Consider the following 17,565-nt stretch of genomic DNA (forward strand, 5'->3'; position numbering starts at 1 on the left):
TGTAACTGTCAGCCTTCCAATGCCTCATGGGACTTGTAGTTCGGCAAAAGCTGGAGGGCCGCCAGTTTGAGTCCCCTGCTATAGAGGGTTATGCTTTGTTAATATTTTATGTCTGAGGTTTACAACCACTTTAAAATGTACACATGCAATTAAATCAGGACATGCAACTGTCACCTATTTGAATTGGCATTTACTCTTGCGTTGCCTGAGTGTGCATGCTCAAGCTCCAAGCAAGGAGAGCACAGACATACAACACTCTGGCCTTATTTTGAGTAAACAGTATCTGCATGGAGTTGGTATGTTCTCCTCAGCTATTTGCTGCTTTCCTCCCACAATCCACAGCCATGATGGCAAGATAACACCCCCCATCCCCCACAGTCAGAGACAGGGGTGCAGGTTTCTCCATAAAGTTCTGATTAATACGTCGGCCCTGTATAAATGCATTCAATAAAGAATAGAAAACAAATCCAGCAGTTCTCCGAGGCAGTCTTTCCAAATCGTTTGAACCCCAGAGGAACCCTCATAATAGTTTTCAAGTCTCAGGGGACCCTTTCTACAAAATTGATTATAGCTACAGCTCACGGTACATTAGCCACACTTCAGTGCTGGTCCGTGAGGGAAAAGGGCCCCTTTAATGCCCCTTTAAGACTGTTGGTCAGTGGAAAGAATGTCCATTACACTAGTGGTCAGTGTAGTGCCCCCTCCATACATTGTGGGGCACCAGGAAGAGTTCTACATACATTGGTAGTCAGAAGAAGAATGACTCCTGTGGAAAACCCTAATGAAACTATTAGAAAAAGAAAAATGACACCTTACAGAAAAGAAACATGTTCCTTAGTGTCGGGGGTCACTTATGTGCGAAACAAAAATCAGAATCTACACTGGTCCTATGCCTCCGGCTCTGCTAAGAGAGGTTGGTGCCAACACTATAAAGGGCACCATCAGGCAGGCGGTCAGTCAACCTCTGCTTACTACTCAAGAAACCCCTAGCAACCTCTAGGTCAGCGTTCCTCCAACTTTTTTCAGTTGTGGCACCCTTTAAAAGTATGTAAAATCTTGAGGTATCCCAGTCTAATATGTAAAAAACAGAAATGTTACTTATCAATGGGAAACCTGTACCTGGGATGATGCACACAACCCCCCCTTGATGCAATCAACTTCACATCAGAGGTCCCCATCACCTCTGATTCCCCCCCACCACATCAGAGTGCCTTGGAAAGAAGAAAGAAATGGATGCACATCCAGAACTTCCGATTGCCTTTTATTTTGTTTCACAAAGATAACACCAAATACACCAAACTGTGGTCACGCAGACGCATTTCACACATACATCTTGTGCCTAATCATTAATGATTAAGTACAAGATGTATGTGTGAAACGCGTCTACGTGACCAAACAGGATAAAAGGCCAATCGGAAGTTCTGGATGTGCAGCCATTTCTTTCTTCTTTCCAAGTTTCCCACGGAGGCGGACCGGGGCTAGCACTCTGCAAGATACTTCCATCAGCCTTATCTTTATACACCTGGAGCAGCGGTTCTTTTTCTTGTACATCAGAGTCCCTGCCTGGATCAAAGAGTCCACATCCATCCCTAACCCAGGGCAAACTGGGTCTCATGTTAGTGGCACCCAGATTCAGAAACATTGCTCTAGATTAATCCTGGTTGAAAAAGGCTGCTCTAGAGTGATGGTTGGCTTGCAGAGCCTATTTGGTGCAAATGGTAACTGTCTGGCTTGACTAATGGTCACCGTACGTGGGTGGGTACCTCTAGTTTCTGTTCATGTTGGGAAGAAAGGCAAGGGCTCAGAAACTTACCTGTGGTCTCGGATTAGTTCTTCGGCTGATTCCAGCTGTCTGGAGAGCTTCTTGACTTGTTTATAATGAGAGAAGCAATCTTTGTCATCCTGATCCAGCTTCAGACACTCTCGTACTTGGCTAAAAAGAGCAACACAAACATCACAATGTTCTAGTAAGACACCAAGCAACTAACACTTTGTAGATGGCCTTCCCTCTCTGCCAACATCCCCACATAACATAAGAACAGCAATGGAATTGATCTCTCACAGGTCAGATACTTCTCATAGTCTCCTGTGGTAGAGTAGATCTCCCTCACCTCTTACTTTCTTCACTCTTATGGTGCAGTAGGTCCTTACACTCCTGGTTCTTACACATGGTATAAGAATTTTTACTCTGGTGGAGTAGATCCCTGAACTCAGACTCTCCTGCATGGTATTATAAATCTTCTACTGCTTAGTCCTTTTCTCCCACATAGAGGAATAAAGCTCTCTTACCTCAGACTTTTCACTATATTTCGCAATGATGTAGTACGTGGTACATTCAATTAACATACAGTTTCTGTACACTCCCCAGTGGTGTGGTTGACATATTCAATTTAGACTCCTATTTTATGTAGTACATTAGATCCTTCATTCTGATTGTCCTTTATGTTCACAAGGCAGAGCAGTATACTCTCCACGTGTTTCCTCACACACAGTAGCCAGGACCCTCCATGCATTCCTCCCATGCTATATTAGACCATTGCCTTGTTCTTCTATGGAGTATTAAATCTTCTAATATATCATAGGGAAACATATGAAGAGTCTGGGGTGAAGAACATTCCTAGGTGTCCTCATTCATGGCATACAAAATCCTCCTCACCTAAGATCCTCCATGTGTTATCCCAATATATACACAGTATGACCATCCCCACATGTTCCCCCATGGCGTAATACATTTTTCTCATGTCTGATCCTCCATGTGTTCCCCTCCTGATATATTAGATAATCCCTAGGTGTCCCTCTCTATGGTGTATTTAATCCTCCTCACCTTAGACACTCCATGTGTTGTCCCCATCATATATTAGATCCTTTTCACCTAAAACTGACCATAGATGCATCGGATCTCTGCCGGTTGAGAATGGTTGAAATTTGATCCATCTATGGGCAGGCTGATTGTACCCAACCACCCACTTGGGTACAACCAGCGTGTTGTATTTTTAGCTATAGCTGTAGCCAGGGGTGGTGCAAGGATTTTTGACACCCTAGGCGAAACCTCATTTTGCCGCCCCTTCTTGCTCCACCCCCTTTGCCCTGCCCATGTATACCCCACCTTTTTAATAAAGTGCCCATCAAATGCAGCCTCACCAGCGCCCGTCAAATGCAGCCTCGCCAGCGCCCAGCAAATGCAGCCTCGCCAGCGCCCGTCAAATGCAGCCTCGCCAGCGCCCATCAAATGCAGCCTCGCCAGCGCCCATCAAATGCAGCCTCGCCAGCGCCCATCAAATGCAGCCTCGCCAGCGCCCATCAAATGCAGCCTCGCCAGCGCCCATCAAATGCAGCCTCGCCAGCGCCCATCAAATGCAGCCTCGCCAGCGCCCATCAAATGCAGCCTCGCCAGCGCCCATCAAATGCAGCCTCGCCAGCGCCCATCAAATGCAGCCTCGCCAGCGCCCATCAAATGCAGCCTCGCCAGCGCCCATTAATGAATGTTTGTTTGCTGCCATTCATTCGGGAGTCAGGACACAGACAGTCCTCCACTGCGCCTCTGACACTATGTGCAAACGGAGCGGCGTCTGCCTGCTGATGCTGAGACTTAGTTGCTTGCTACAGAGAGAAGAGAGTAGGAACACCAGTGGCCGGGCGCCCTAGGCAGCAGTGCGCCCTAGGTGGCTGCCTAGTTTGCCTAGTGGTAGCACCAGCCCTGGCAGTAGTCACTAGCAGTAATCATTGTGCTCTCCTGGCCAGGACAACTCCCCACGCCCCCCTGCTGGAAGAACATAATATGTCTGTAGGACACATCCCACATCAACACCGACTGTGGAGGAATCGAACGCTTTTCTTTCTTGCAATTCAGGATTGCAGGAAAGAAAATCGCATGATCTATGGCCTGCGTAAGACTCCATTTGCTCCCTCACAATATATTAGATCCTTCCCACATGTTCCCCCCCCATGGCGTAGTACATCCTCCTCACCTCAGGCTCTCCTCATGCTCTCCCATTGTGTAGTAGAGGCGGCTCAGTTTCAGGAAGGCGGCTCTGTTGTCGTTCCGGAGTTTGGTTGTTGGTTTGAGGTCCTGGATGGCCTTGTTTAGCTCTCCGATTCGAAGGTAACACTCAGACCTCAGCTCCCGGACACTCGGGTCCCAAGGGGAAAACTAAAAATTCAAGATAGATAAAAACTCAGAAGGTAGTAGATTAGAGCAGTGGTTCTCAGCCTCAGTCCTCAAGTACCCCCCCAACAGGCCATGTTTTGGGAATTTCTCTTAGATAAAATAGCTGTCCAAAATACCAAGCCATTGACTCTGATTTAACCACTTCCATACCGTGCAAATTCCAGCACTTCTCTCCTACATCTAATAGTCATCATTTTTTTTGCTAGAAAATTACTCAGAACCCTCAAACATTATATATATTTTTTTTAGCAGACACCCTAGGGAATAAATTGGCGGTCATTGCAACTTTTTATGTCACACGATATTTGCACAGTAATTTTCAAACACGTTTTTTGGAGAAAAAACATTTTTTTTTTTTTTTTTTTTTTTTTTTTTTTACGAAAAACACACAAAACCACACAGTAAAGTTAGCCCAATTTTTTTGTATAATGTAACAGAAGATGTTACCCTCACATGTCACTTTAAAATTGCGCACACTCATGGTATGGCGCCAAACTTCGGTACTTAAAAATCTCCAGAGGCGACGCTTGAAATTTTTCTACAGGTTACATAGTCAGAGTTACAGAGGTGGTCTAGTGCTAGAATGATTGCTCTCGCTCTAACGATCGTGGTGATATCACACATGTGTGGTTTGAACGTCATTTACATATGCGGGCGCGACCTACGTATGCGTTCACTTGTGCGTGCAAGCTTTTTTTTTTTTTTGTTTATTTTATTTACAATTTTTTTTTTTTTTTTTTACACTTTCCCTTAAAAAAAAAAAAAAAAAATTGATCACCTTTATTCCTATTACAAGGAATGTAAACATCCCTTGTAATAGGAATGGTGCATGACAGGTCTTCTTTATGGAGAGATGCGGGGTCAATAGGTGATTTTTGTATATAAATGTGCCGCGCTACTCCTAACCAACAATCAATACAACCTAAACTGTAAAGAAATCTGGATGATTTGTGTAACATAAAACAGTGAATTGCAAAATAATCCAATCATAATGTAAAGTGCTCCTGCTCCGTGAATCACACACAGTCCATAATGATATACAGTAAATATAATCAACACAGTCCATATAAAGTGATAAGGTGTCTTCATGCAATGTGCACTCCTCCCCCTTCAGTTGTACCCTCACCTTAAGGGCTTAGAAAATAAGCCAAAAGATGTTTTCAGCAGATATCCTGGACCATCCTTCTATCTCCTATAAGTATACTGGCTGCTGTATGCTGGTACTTCTCCCTGGTCACCTCCTGCTCCTGATAATAGCCCAGCTTTAAGGGGATACCAGTTTTCTCCTGGTCACTTCCAATAAGCCTCCTCGCATATGTCACATAGGAAGAATAATAGAGGCATACAATAGTGTGATAGTATTCCAGTATACTTATGGGAGATAGAAGGATGGTCCAGGATATCTGCTGAAAACATCTTTTGGCTTATTTTCTAAGCCCTTAAGGTGAGGGTACAACTGAAGGGGGAGGAGTGCACATTGCATGAAGACACCTTATCACTTTATATGGACTGTGTTGATTATATTTATCTCATTATGGACTGTGTGTGATTCACGGAGCAGGAGCACTTTACATTATGATTGGATTATTTTGCAATTCACTGTTTTATGTTACACAAATCATCCAGATTTCTTTACAGTTTAGGTTGTATTGATTGTTGGTTAGGAGTAGCGCGGCACATTTATATACATTTGTTTTTTCATATTGTGGGGGAAGTGTGGGAAGTGTAGGCAGCTTTTTCAGTTTTTAATTCACGGTAGTTTATAGTTTTTTGGCAGCTCACGAGGTCTCATCCATTTCCAATATGTGATTTTTACCTTTGAGAATTATGAATCAATTTTTTAATACCATGGCTCTATATTATCATGTATGTAGATAATTGGGTCTATTTTATTATACGGCAGCAATTTGGGCACATTGATGCATATTATGTAATTATTATAGTTACCATTATCCCATTAGTATGCGATTCATTATGTGACTTACCAATCATGTTTTTATATTTTGTATGTTATTTAACGTGATGAATTTCCATTGCCTAGTGTGCTCAAGTGTATGCAATAAATGCCATTTTAGTTCATAATTGATTCATTATATTCCGGTGGGGTGTTTCATGCAAAGTCCACAATCCCTTCCTTCCCCCCCCCCCCTATTCCCCCTCCCCCCTTCTTACAAGTAACAGGGATGGAGACTATGGTTTATATTACCAGTCGTCGTCTCATTTATAGTCCTAACATTACCTTCTCTTCCATGTCATTTCCAGCCCCATTCTTTTTTCTTCTCTCCTCTCCCTTCTATTCCCTCCATTTTACAACCAACAGGGATGGAGACAATGGTCTATTATTAGCCATCGCCTCAAAGTCCCAACATGATCTTCCTTTTTTTTTTTTTTAAAGTAAATTAGGAGACTGCAGAAGGAGTACGAGTAACAGATGCTGTCCACTCAATACCTCAATCACTTTCTCTAGCAAGCTGATTGCTTCCCCATAATCCTCTCTGTCGTACGCTGCCCACGCCTCCTCGTGCCTCTCCTCCACTTCTCTCACTCGATCCAGCTGGTTCTTTGCCTCCTCATTGGTTGGGCTGCTGAGCAACTGTTTGGAAAGGAAAGAAAAATAAATTTTAAAACTAAAGATTAAGATAGAACATTGTTCGGAAGAGTGAAATTATTGATGCTTCCTGAACTCTGCATGCCAGAAGAAAATTAATTTCATACCCGTAAGGTGTTTTCAAAACAAAGCTCACGGAAAAAAAAAAAAAAAAAAAAAAAAAAAAAAAAAAAACACACAACACAGAAAAAGTCAAACATTTTAAGTATCTTTGTGAAAATTCACATACGACTGAAGATATGAACAAAAAATGTCAACAGTAACCAATCCATGACATCACTGACACTTCATATTCATGAGAACACTGTCCGTCCAATCACTAGAGACCAGTGACATCACCGACACTTCATATTCATGAGAATAAAGCCCGTCCAATCACTAGAGACCAGTGACATCACCGACACTTCATATTCATGAGAATAAAGCCCGTCCAATCACTAGAGACCAGTGACATCACCGACACTTCATATTCATGAGAACACAGCCCGTCCAATCACTAGAGACCAGTGACATCACCGACACTTCATATTCATGAGAATAAAGCCCGTCCAATCACTAGAGACCAGTGACATCACCGACACTTCATATTCATGAGAATAAAGCCCGTCCAATCACTAGAGACCAGTGACATCACTGACACTTCATATTCATGAGAACACAGCCCGTCCAATCACTAGAGACCAGTGACATCACCAACACTTCTTATTCATGAGAACACAGTCTGTCCAATCACTAGAGACCAGGGACATCACCGACACCTTACATTCATGAGATCACAGAGACCAGTCTTATCCATACTACAATACCAGTGCAGACTCACCACAGCCCGGAAATCCTCCTCGGCATCCTGCGTGTCCCCTTGCTTCAGAAGGATGTTTCCTCTCTGGAGTCTGGCCTGGAGATAATAAACATGAAGATATAAGAAACACTCCAAAGTTTGCTGGAACTCCTTGTTTATGCCGCACACAGTGTCCTTTAGATATAATTGATCTTTCCAGGTAGGACTCCAACCAAACACTTCATTGGCAGACCTGAAAAACATGCTCCAAAAAGAAGGAGGAGGACATCCCAGTGGAGACCAAGCTGTCACAGACATACTGGGAACAGAAGAGGTCTCCCCGCTGACATCAAGGCCAGCAAGAAAAAACATTTCCTCCCAAAAAAGGTTGTGGATGGAGCCCCAATTTAATGGTCTTTGAAAGGTGACCCACAGGTAACACTGGGCAGACTGGTACATCAGGAGCAAACCTGATCTCCAATGCATGTACACATTATAACCCTCCCATGGCAGTGACTAGATTCAGTAACTTACGGCCAGGAAGTCTGGTTTCAGCTCGATGGCTTTGCTAAGATCTGGAAGAGCAGATTTGAATTTTCCCATCGCCAGGTAGACGGTGGCGCGCTTATAATACGTCAGGTAATTTTTGGGGTCTCCATCTGCAAAATAAAGGCATTACAGTGAGCAGTGAGTGGGGCCTGACTACTGTTTTCTACAGTGTAATCACATCTGTAATCTTGCTTTTAAAGTGTAAGTTCTCCTTTTCACAAAAAAAGACGAAAAGGTGAACTAATACCCTACACCAGTCCTTCTGAACCTTTATAACACTGAGGAACCCTAGAAATAACCTTTCCAGTCTCAAGGAGACCAGCATGACAGTGACTGAGAAGAATGCTCCTTACGCTTGTGGTCACTGGGGAAAAAAAGAAGAAGATCAATGGTGTCAGTAGGAACCTATCTGAGAGGCAGAAATTTCTCAAGGAACCCCAAGCAACCTCTGGAGGAACCCTGTTTGAGAAAAGACCTCCAACTGTTGCAAAACTAAAATCCCATCATGCCTCTGGGTGTCATGCTTGTGGCTGTCAGAGTCTTGCTATGCCTCATGGAACTTGTAGTTCTGCAACAGCTGGAGGTCCGCTAATTGCATATCGATGGTGTGAAAAGGTGAACACACACACACACACTTTAAAGCTGAACTCCACATAAGTAAATATTGTATAAATACATATGTTAAGTATTCTTCCTTCAAGTTTGGTGTGCTTTGTGTATTTCTTTCAGATGTGTGCAGCAATTCAGTGTGAGACTTTCCCTCTGTGCAGGAGCTTCCGATAATAAAGACCGCTCACTGTTGCTCCATCCTTGTGCGGGGTGACTGGTCTTGTCTCCGCCCCCCCGGTGTTCTGTCAAAATAGCCAATTCATCGAGATCTCCAATAACGTCACTTCCTGTTACTGTAAACCGTCAGTAATTAGAGATTTCGACAACTTCCCGTTTTGATGCAACACCACAACCACAACACGATATTATGAGCGGACATGGTTAGTCCACTCCGATACTAACCAACAAAATAGCCACCTCCGAGGCAGTGACAACTTTTTCCTCGTTAGCCACTGTGTCAAAACAGCTACTCGTCGAAATCTCCAATTACTGATGGTGTACAGTAACCAGAAGTGACGCGATTGGAGATCTCGATGAATTGGCTATTTTGACAGAACACCTGTCCCTCTTCTTGTTTAGGGTGACTGGTCTTGTCTCCGCCCCCTCCTGTAATAAAGACCTGTCCCTCTCTTTGTGCAGGGTGACTGGTCTGGTCTCCGACCCCTCCCGTAATAAAGACCTGTCCCTCTCCTTGTTCAGGGTGACTGGTCTTGTCTCCGCCCCCTCCTGTAATAAAGACCTGTCCCTCTCCTTGTGCAGGGTGACTGGTCTTGTCCCTGCCCTCTCCTGTAATAAAGACCAGTCCCTCTCCTTGTGCAGGGTGACTGGTCTTGTCCCTGCCCTCTCCTGTAATAAAGACCTGTCCCTCTCCTTGTGCAGGGTGACTGGTCTTGTCTCCCCCCCCCTCCAGTGATAAAGATCTGTCCCTCTCCTTGTGCAGGGTGACTGGTCTTGTATCCGCCCCCTCCAGTAATAAAGACCGGTCCCTCCCCATGTGCAGTGTGACTGGTCTCGTCTCTGCCCCCTCCTGTAATAAAGGCCAGTCCCTCTCCTTGTTCAGGGTGACTGGTCTGGTCTCTGCCCCCTCCTGTAATAAAGACCAGTCCCTCTCCTTGTGCAGGGTGACTGGTCTTGTCTCCGCCCCCTCCTGTAATAAAGACCCGTCCCTCTCCTTGTGCAGGGTGACTGGTCTTGTCTCCACCCCCTCCAGTAATAAAGACCGGTCCCTCTCCTTGTGCAGGGTGACTGGTCTTGTCTCCGCCCCCTCCTGTAATAAAGACCTGTCCCTCTCCTTGTGCAGGGTGACTGGTCTTGTCTCCACCCCCTCCAGTAATAAAGACCGGTCCCTCTCCTTGTGCAGGGTGACTGGTCTTGTCTCCGCCCCCTCCTGTAGTGGTTGGAGCTGCCGGGCCCCTCACCCATCTTTGCTCTCTGCACAGGCTATGTACAGCACAGTGATGATGCCATGGCTGCTTTTACAAGGTGATATCTGGGTTTGTAAAAGCATCTGGTGCTCACAAAGTGGATTTATATCCTCTATGGCTATTGGGGGAAGTAGTACTGAACATGAAGAACATCCTACACCTGTTAAGGGTTTTATGCATGTTTATTAAAAGGGAATCCGAACAGAATTGTAAACTATAAGCAAACTTGTGAGTACTTATCCAAATGATGGATTTAGCAGGGTCTCTTTAACTCTGTGAACACAGTATTATACTCACCCACAGCGGAGTGATAATGAGACAGCGCTTCGGCCAGTTGTCCAGCAGCCAGGAGCTTGCGGCCCATCTCCAGGTGGTTTTCTATTTCAGCCTGGCTGGCCGCCAGTGCTCCTGCTGGGTAAATAACATGCGTCAGAGACCCATGGTTACAGGACAACACCCAGAAAGTTTACAATTGGAGTGAATTCAACCCACACACAACACCTTTTGAACACATGTTAAATGTAGATGAGAAAAAAAAAATGTATCTATAAAAGAAGGATTGGCTTTAACTGAGCTGTACATGTGGTGGTTCAGAGGCTGCGTTTGTCCTACTTTGCACTGCACTGTGTTTCTTCGGATGCAGAATGTCCTATTAAGCTACGTTTGAACTCCAGGCAAAGCAGGTCAATGCATCCTTTTCTTGTCAAACGCTTAGTTTTCTATTCAAACATAGCAGTACGCATTTGAATGAAAACCGCAGCATCTAGAACTACCGATCGGCATGAACCCTGATAGCAGAGGAAGGAGGCAGCAGACATAAATGACACTCAATGCTCTGGATTTAGACAAGAACTCACTATAGAGGGGTATGCTTTGTTCTTATTTCATGTCTGAGGTTTACAACCACTTTAAGGTTAACCAAAGCAGCACAGGTCCGCTTCATAACTGATTTACACATTTGTAAAAGGGAAATTTTTTCTATCTGATGGTCATACATTACATTTCATACATTGAAAAAGACTGCTCTGTGGGTAAAGATAAGAATCAGTATAATATACAGGTACCCTCATCCCAAAACATGGTAGAAAATTGGAGTGAAACGGGGCAGCGGGATTTTCATGGTACCGTCTGACGACATTGACAAATTAGATGGTATTAGAAACAAAAAATTTTATTACAAACATTATACGTGTTAAAACAATCCATAGATATAGGATTATATAAAAATACAGGAGAATAGAAAGTTGGAATCCCTCTAGAGGGTTCCTACACCCCCCACCAGGGGAGTCACCTCTGATTGAGAAGCTGCTCAAGATGTAATGCAAGTGTGGGCCGTCAGGCTCTCAAGACGTTTCTTGGTTGCCCACTTCTTCAGGAGATTAAAGAAGGCACTAAAATGCAAAAGAAGACACATGAATAATCATATATATGTTTGCATAGCAGATGCATAAACTATACTTTGTACATATATTTGAATATATTGCTTAAACAGGATGATATGAGAAAAGAAACTCACCCCTGAGTCGACTAACAGCCAAACGCAGCTGCAAAGGGCATCACAGGAGAAAATCATGGGCGAGCATACAGGTACCAGGGCCTTTAAAGAGAGAGAAAGAGCGAGAGGGAGAGAGAGAGAGAGATTGAGATTTAAAGACCCTGGTACCGGTATGCTCCTATGCTCTTCTCCTGCGACGCCCTTTGTAGCTGCGTTTGGCGGTTAGTCGACTCAGGGGTGAGTTTCTTTTCTCATATCATCCTGTTTAAGCAATATATACAAATATATGTACAAAGTATACTTTATGCATCTGCTATGTAACCATATGTATGAAATGTGTCTTCATTTGCACGTTAGCATATTTTCCTCTTTTAATCTCCTGAAGAAGCGGGCAACCACGAAACGTGTTGAGAGCCTGACGGCCCACACTTACACTTTTTCTGGAGCAGCTTCTCAATCAGGGGTGGCTCCCCTGGTGGGGGGGGGGGGGGTGTAGGAACTTTCTATTCTCCTGTATTTTTATGTAATCCTAAATCTATAGATTGTTTTAACATGTATAATGTTTGTAATAAACTTTTTGTTTTTAATACCATCTAATTTGTTAAAATTCGTCAGACGGTACCATGAAAATCCTGCTGCCCCATTTCACACTTTTTTACTTCTGGTCACTAGTGTCCTTATTAATGACAGTCTCACCATCCAGCTGTAGGTCCAGGATGACACAGAGGAGGGAGAGCGAGGACAGGACTCCGCTAATACCGCGCCGATCTCTCTCCATGCCGGCTGGGCAGTCTGGTCTGGGATGACACGGTCCTCTTCCTGCTAATAGAGGGGGGGGGGGGGGTGGAAAAATAAATAAAATGATGGAGGGGGGGGGGGGGGGACTAAGATGGAGAGGGAGGGAGAGAGAGAAAAATGGAGAAGGAGAGAAGGGAGAAGGAGAGAAGGGAGAGGGAGGGAAGGGAGAGGGAGGGAAGGGAGAGGGAGGGAAGGGAAGGACAGGGGGGGGGAGGGGGGAAGAGGGGGGGGAGGAGGAGGGGGAAGAGGGGGGAAGGGGGAAGAGGGGGGGGAAGAGGGGGGGAGGAGGGGGGGGAAGAGGGGGGGAAGAGGGGGGGGAAGAGGGGGGGAAGAGGGGGGGAAGAGGGGGGGAAGAGGGGGGGGAAGAGGAGAGAGGGGGAGGGGAGGAGCTTTGAAGGGGACTGCTAAGCAAGGAAGGTGGGGTGAAGTGGACCAGGATACAAGGAAAGGGGGCTGTAAAGGGGACTCATAAACAAATGTGTCATAAATATCAAGAAAATATTGATGTGCAAATAGAAATACTAAATTATGAATGAATCACCTGTGAAGTGAAATAGAAAGAAAGTGCAAAGTGCTCTAAAGCACATATAAAATTGCATATACAGAAAATGTATTTCATAGATATCTATATCTTAAAGGTGATCCCTATATATAAAAGTGCTTGGGGAACCAAATCCAATAAAATTAGTGTAAAAGAAATATTTTTGATGATCCGCATAGACAATTACTGAAACACATACAGAGTGAAAACCTGAAAAGGTTAAAAAATTAAAAGTGTGTAGGAGAACCCCTGTCTGTGTGCAAACACAGTTACAATAAAGGCAATCAATGCAAAACACTTCAAATGTGTATAAACACAAAAAAATAAATTGATTTGATCAATCAATTTATTTTCTTTTACACTAATTTTATTGGATTTGGTTCCCCAAGCACTTTTATATTTAGGGATCACCTTTAAGATATAGATATCTATGAAATACATTTTCTGTATATGCGATTTTATATGCGCTTTAGAGCACTTTGCACTTTCTTTCTATTTCACTTCACAGGTGATTCATTCATAATTTAGTATTTCTATTTGCACATCAATATTTTCTTGATATTTATGACACATTTGTTTATAAGCCAACACTTTGTTTTTTAATCTTTGGAAGAATCATCACTCATACATACATAGTTGGACAGCGCCAATTCCCCTGTTTAGAACCATTTTACAGCTTGGATTTCACCTCGGTGATTTTCACTTATAAGGGGGGCAGCAGTCCCGTTTTATTCATTTCCTAAGCACGGAACTTCTGTCACTCATCTGTAAAGGGGACTGCAATGCAATGAATGGGGGGTTTGAAGGGGACTAGGATACAAGGAAAGGGGTCTGTGAAGGGGAGTGGAATGCAAGGAGGGGGGTGGGGGGCTGTGAAGGGGACTGGAATTGACTGGAATGCAAGGAGGGGGGGGGTTAAAAGGGGACTGTGAAATAAGAATAGGGTGGCTGTGAAAGGGACTGGGATGTAAGGTGGGACGGGGCTGTGATGTGGAGGCTGAGGACACTGACGTAAAGGGGGAAGATCTGTGATGTAAGGACTGGAGGGGGCTGTAATGTTAGGGGGGCTGAGGAGTAAAGGAGACACTGTATTGTAAAGGGGGGTCTGTGGTGTAAACGGGGGACTTTGATGTAACGTGGGCACTGAAATGTAAAGAAGGGCTGTAATGTGAAGAGGGTGCTGCGATTTAAAAGTTGGCATTGTGGTGTAAAGGGGAGTCTGTGATATAAAGGGGGGGTGGGTGCTGTACAGGGGGGACTGAGGACACTGATATAAAGGGAAAAGTGTAATGTACGGGTGGTGGGGGGGCTGTGATATGAAAGATCTGGGTCATTGTACAAATATGAGTCTCTCGGCCCTCTGCTGGAAGAAAGTAGAGGGCGGAGAGACTGAGCGGACCTCTGTGAATTTTGTTTCCATACATCTGGTCTACGGGGGTCACAAAAACTAGAAACCGAGACACCGTAACTAAACCTAGACAACTGGGGGCATGGGGGTCACTACAACTGGGCATCATCATGGATGTCTTTGACCAGGACAGGGCTTCACAGGGTCCGCAAAACTAGGAGACCAGGCAGACGGCCACCAAAACTGAATGCCGGGGGGCACGGGGGCCACCAAAACTGAATGCCGGGGGGCACAGGGCCACCAAAACTGAATGCCGGGGGGCACAGGGCCACCAAAACTGAATGCCGGGGGGCACAGGGCCACCAAAACTGAATGCCGGGGGGCACAGGGCCACCAAAACTGAATGCCGGGGGGCACAGGGCCACCAAAACTGAATGCCGGGGGGCACAGGGCCACCAAAACTGAATGCCGGGGGGCACAGGGCCACCAAAACTGAATGCCGGGGGGCACAGGGCCACCAAAACTGAATGCCGGGGGACACGGGGCCACCAAAACTAAATGCCGGGGGGCACGGGGCCACCAAAACTGAATGACGGGGGCACGGGGCCACCAAAACTGAATGACGGGGGGCACGGGGACACCAAAACTGAATGCCGGGGGACACGGGGCCACCAAAACTGAATGCCGGGGGGCACGGGGCCACCAAAACTGAATGCCGGGGGGCACAGGGCCACCAAAACTGAATGCCGGGGGGCACAGGGCCACCAAAACTGAATGCCGGGGGGCACGGGGCCACCAAAACTGAATGCCGGGGGGCACGGGGCCACCAAAACTGAATGACGGGGGGCACGGGGCCACCAAAACTGAATGCCGGGGGGCACGGGGCCACCAAAACTGAATGCCGGGGGGCACGGGGCCACCAAAACTGAATGCCGGGGGGCACGGGGCCACCAAAACTGAATGCCGGGGGGCACGGGGCCACCAAAACTGAATGCCGGGGGGCACGGGGCCACCAAAACTGAATGCCGGGGGGCACGGGGCCACCAAAACTGAATGCCGGGGGGCACGGGGCCACCAAAACTGAATGCCGGGGGGCACAGGGCCACCAAAACTGAATGCCGGGGGGCACGGGGCCACCAAAACTGAATGCCGGGGGGCACGGGGCCACCAAAACTGAATGCCGGGGGGCACGGGGCCACCAAAACTGAATGACGGGGGGCACGGGGCCACCAAAACTGAATGACGGGGGGCACGGGGCCACCAAAACTGAATGCCGGGGGGCACGGGGCCACCAAAACTGAATGCCGGGGGGCACGGGGCCACCAAAACTGAATGCCGGGGGGCACGGGGCCACCAAAACTGAATGCCGGGGGGCACAGGGCCACCAAAACTGAATGCCGGGGGGCACAGGGCCACCAAAACTGAATGCCGGGGGGCACAGGGCCACCAAAACTGAATGCCGGGGGGCACAGGGCCACCAAAACTGAATGCCGGGGGGCACAGGGCCACCAAAACTGAATGCCGGGGGGCACAGGGCCACCAAAACTGAATGCCGGGGGGCACAGGGCCACCAAAACTGAATGCCGGGGGACACGGGGCCACCAAAACTAAATGCCGGGGGGCACGGGGCCACCAAAACTGAATGACGGGGGCACGGGGCCACCAAAACTGAATGACGGGGGGCACGGGGACACCAAAACTGAATGCCGGGGGACACGGGGCCACCAAAACTGAATGCCGGGGGGCACGGGGCCACCAAAACTGAATGCCGGGGGGCACAGGGCCACCAAAACTGAATGCCGGGGGGCACAGGGCCACCAAAACTGAATGCCGGGGGGCACGGGGCCACCAAAACTGAATGCCGGGGGGCACGGGGCCACCAAAACTGAATGACGGGGGGCACGGGGCCACCAAAACTGAATGACGGGGGGCACGGGGCCACCAAAACTGAATGCCGGGGGGCACGGGGCCACCAAAACTGAATGCCGGGGGGCACGGGGCCACCAAAACTGAATGCCGGGGGGCACGGGGCCACCAAAACTGAATGCCGGGGGGCACGGGGCCACCAAAACTGAATGCCGGGGGGCACGGGGCCACCAAAACTGAATGCCGGGGGGCACGGGGCCACCAAAACTGAATGCCGGGGGGCACAGGGCCACCAAAACTGAATGCCGGGGGGCACGGGGCCACCAAAACTGAATGCCGGGGGGCACGGGGCCACCAAAACTGAATGCCGGGGGGCACGGGGCCACCAAAACTGAATGACGGGGGGCACGGGGCCACCAAAACTGAATGACGGGGGGCACGGGGCCACCAAAACTGAATGCCGGGGGGCACGGGGCCACCAAAACTGAATGCCGGGGGGCACGGGGCCACCAAAACTGAATGCCGGGGGGCACGGGGCCACCAAAACTGAATGCCGGGGGGCACGGGGCCACCAAAACTGAATGCCGGGGGGCACGGGGCCACCAAAACTGAATGCCGGGGGGCACGGGGCCACCAAAACTGAATGCCGGGGGGCACGGGGCCACCAAAACTGAATGCCTGGGATCATATAGTCACTGACCACAGACACCCCAGTGTGAAGTATCACCAGTACACCTCCTTCCATACTGAGAACTATTCTCCATTCCATCCCCATGGTGACCTGTACCCTGGTACACCTACACAGACATACAGTCACATGACCACAGACAAGGGGGTAGGGGAGAGGGTCACACACACACACATTACCTGCTCTCCTCTGTCACTCTGCACTGTACATCCTCTGTACCTACAGCTCCCGCACCACTTCCGCTTCCGGATGTCACATTTTACACACCCGCCAACCAACTCAAGGCTTCCGGACTCCCTGGCCAATCAAAAGTCAGGCTACCACATCGTGGGCTCCCCTGATTGGCCAGGTGTCAGAAGCCGTGTTGACATGCCGTCGCACCCTCCTTTCAATTTTCACTGTCTTCATCCAGGTATCCTAGCGACGCTGTGGGAGGCTTCTGATTGGACAAACCGACCCTTCGTCTTCACTTTTCATTGGTTGGCAGGCGCGACACCTGCCCAGCTCTTATTGGCTGTCGAGCGGCTCGGAAATGTGTTGCTGTCACTCACACAGCAGATTCTCATCACCTCGTGGCCTCTCATTGGCTGCGAGTCCTCCGGCTGCCAATCACTGAGCTAGGCCCCGCCTCTTGTTCACGTCCAGCCTTTCGCGGCTCATCGAGACTAGTCTCATTAGCTACGGCGCGCCCAC

The 17,565-nt window shown here is 47.7% G+C and overlaps 1 protein-coding gene across 4 annotated transcripts in view; it reads right to left on the reverse strand.

The window, feature by feature from the left end:
* The window catches only part of LOC141133567 (dnaJ homolog subfamily C member 3-like), a 30,338-nt gene extending 13,141 nt beyond the window's left edge, over positions 1–17,197 (reverse strand). Inside the window, exons 1-8 of one of the 4 annotated variants that reach the window (XM_073623029.1) lie at positions 17,052–17,197; positions 12,328–12,453; positions 10,434–10,544; positions 8,089–8,213; positions 7,597–7,671; positions 6,618–6,761; positions 3,969–4,150; positions 1,814–1,933 (exon numbers count right to left, since the gene is read on the reverse strand). In XM_073623029.1, the coding sequence (XP_073479130.1) occupies positions 1,814–1,933; positions 3,969–4,150; positions 6,618–6,761; positions 7,597–7,671; positions 8,089–8,213; positions 10,434–10,544; positions 12,328–12,409 (839 nt within the window). In that variant the 5' untranslated portion in view covers positions 12,410–12,453; positions 17,052–17,197. Of the gene's footprint in view, positions 1–1,813; positions 1,934–3,968; positions 4,151–6,617; positions 6,762–7,596; positions 7,672–8,088; positions 8,214–10,433; positions 10,548–12,327; positions 12,454–17,051 lie in introns of all 4 variants that reach the window. The other 3 variants (XM_073623027.1, XM_073623031.1, XM_073623028.1) reach the window with 3 other exon arrangements.
* Positions 17,198–17,565: the final 368 nt, after the last annotated feature.

The sequence above is a fragment of the Aquarana catesbeiana genome, linkage group LG03, assembly GCF_042186555.1.
Source record: "Aquarana catesbeiana isolate 2022-GZ linkage group LG03, ASM4218655v1, whole genome shotgun sequence".
NCBI classification, from domain to species: Eukaryota; Metazoa; Chordata; class Amphibia; order Anura; family Ranidae; genus Aquarana; species Aquarana catesbeiana.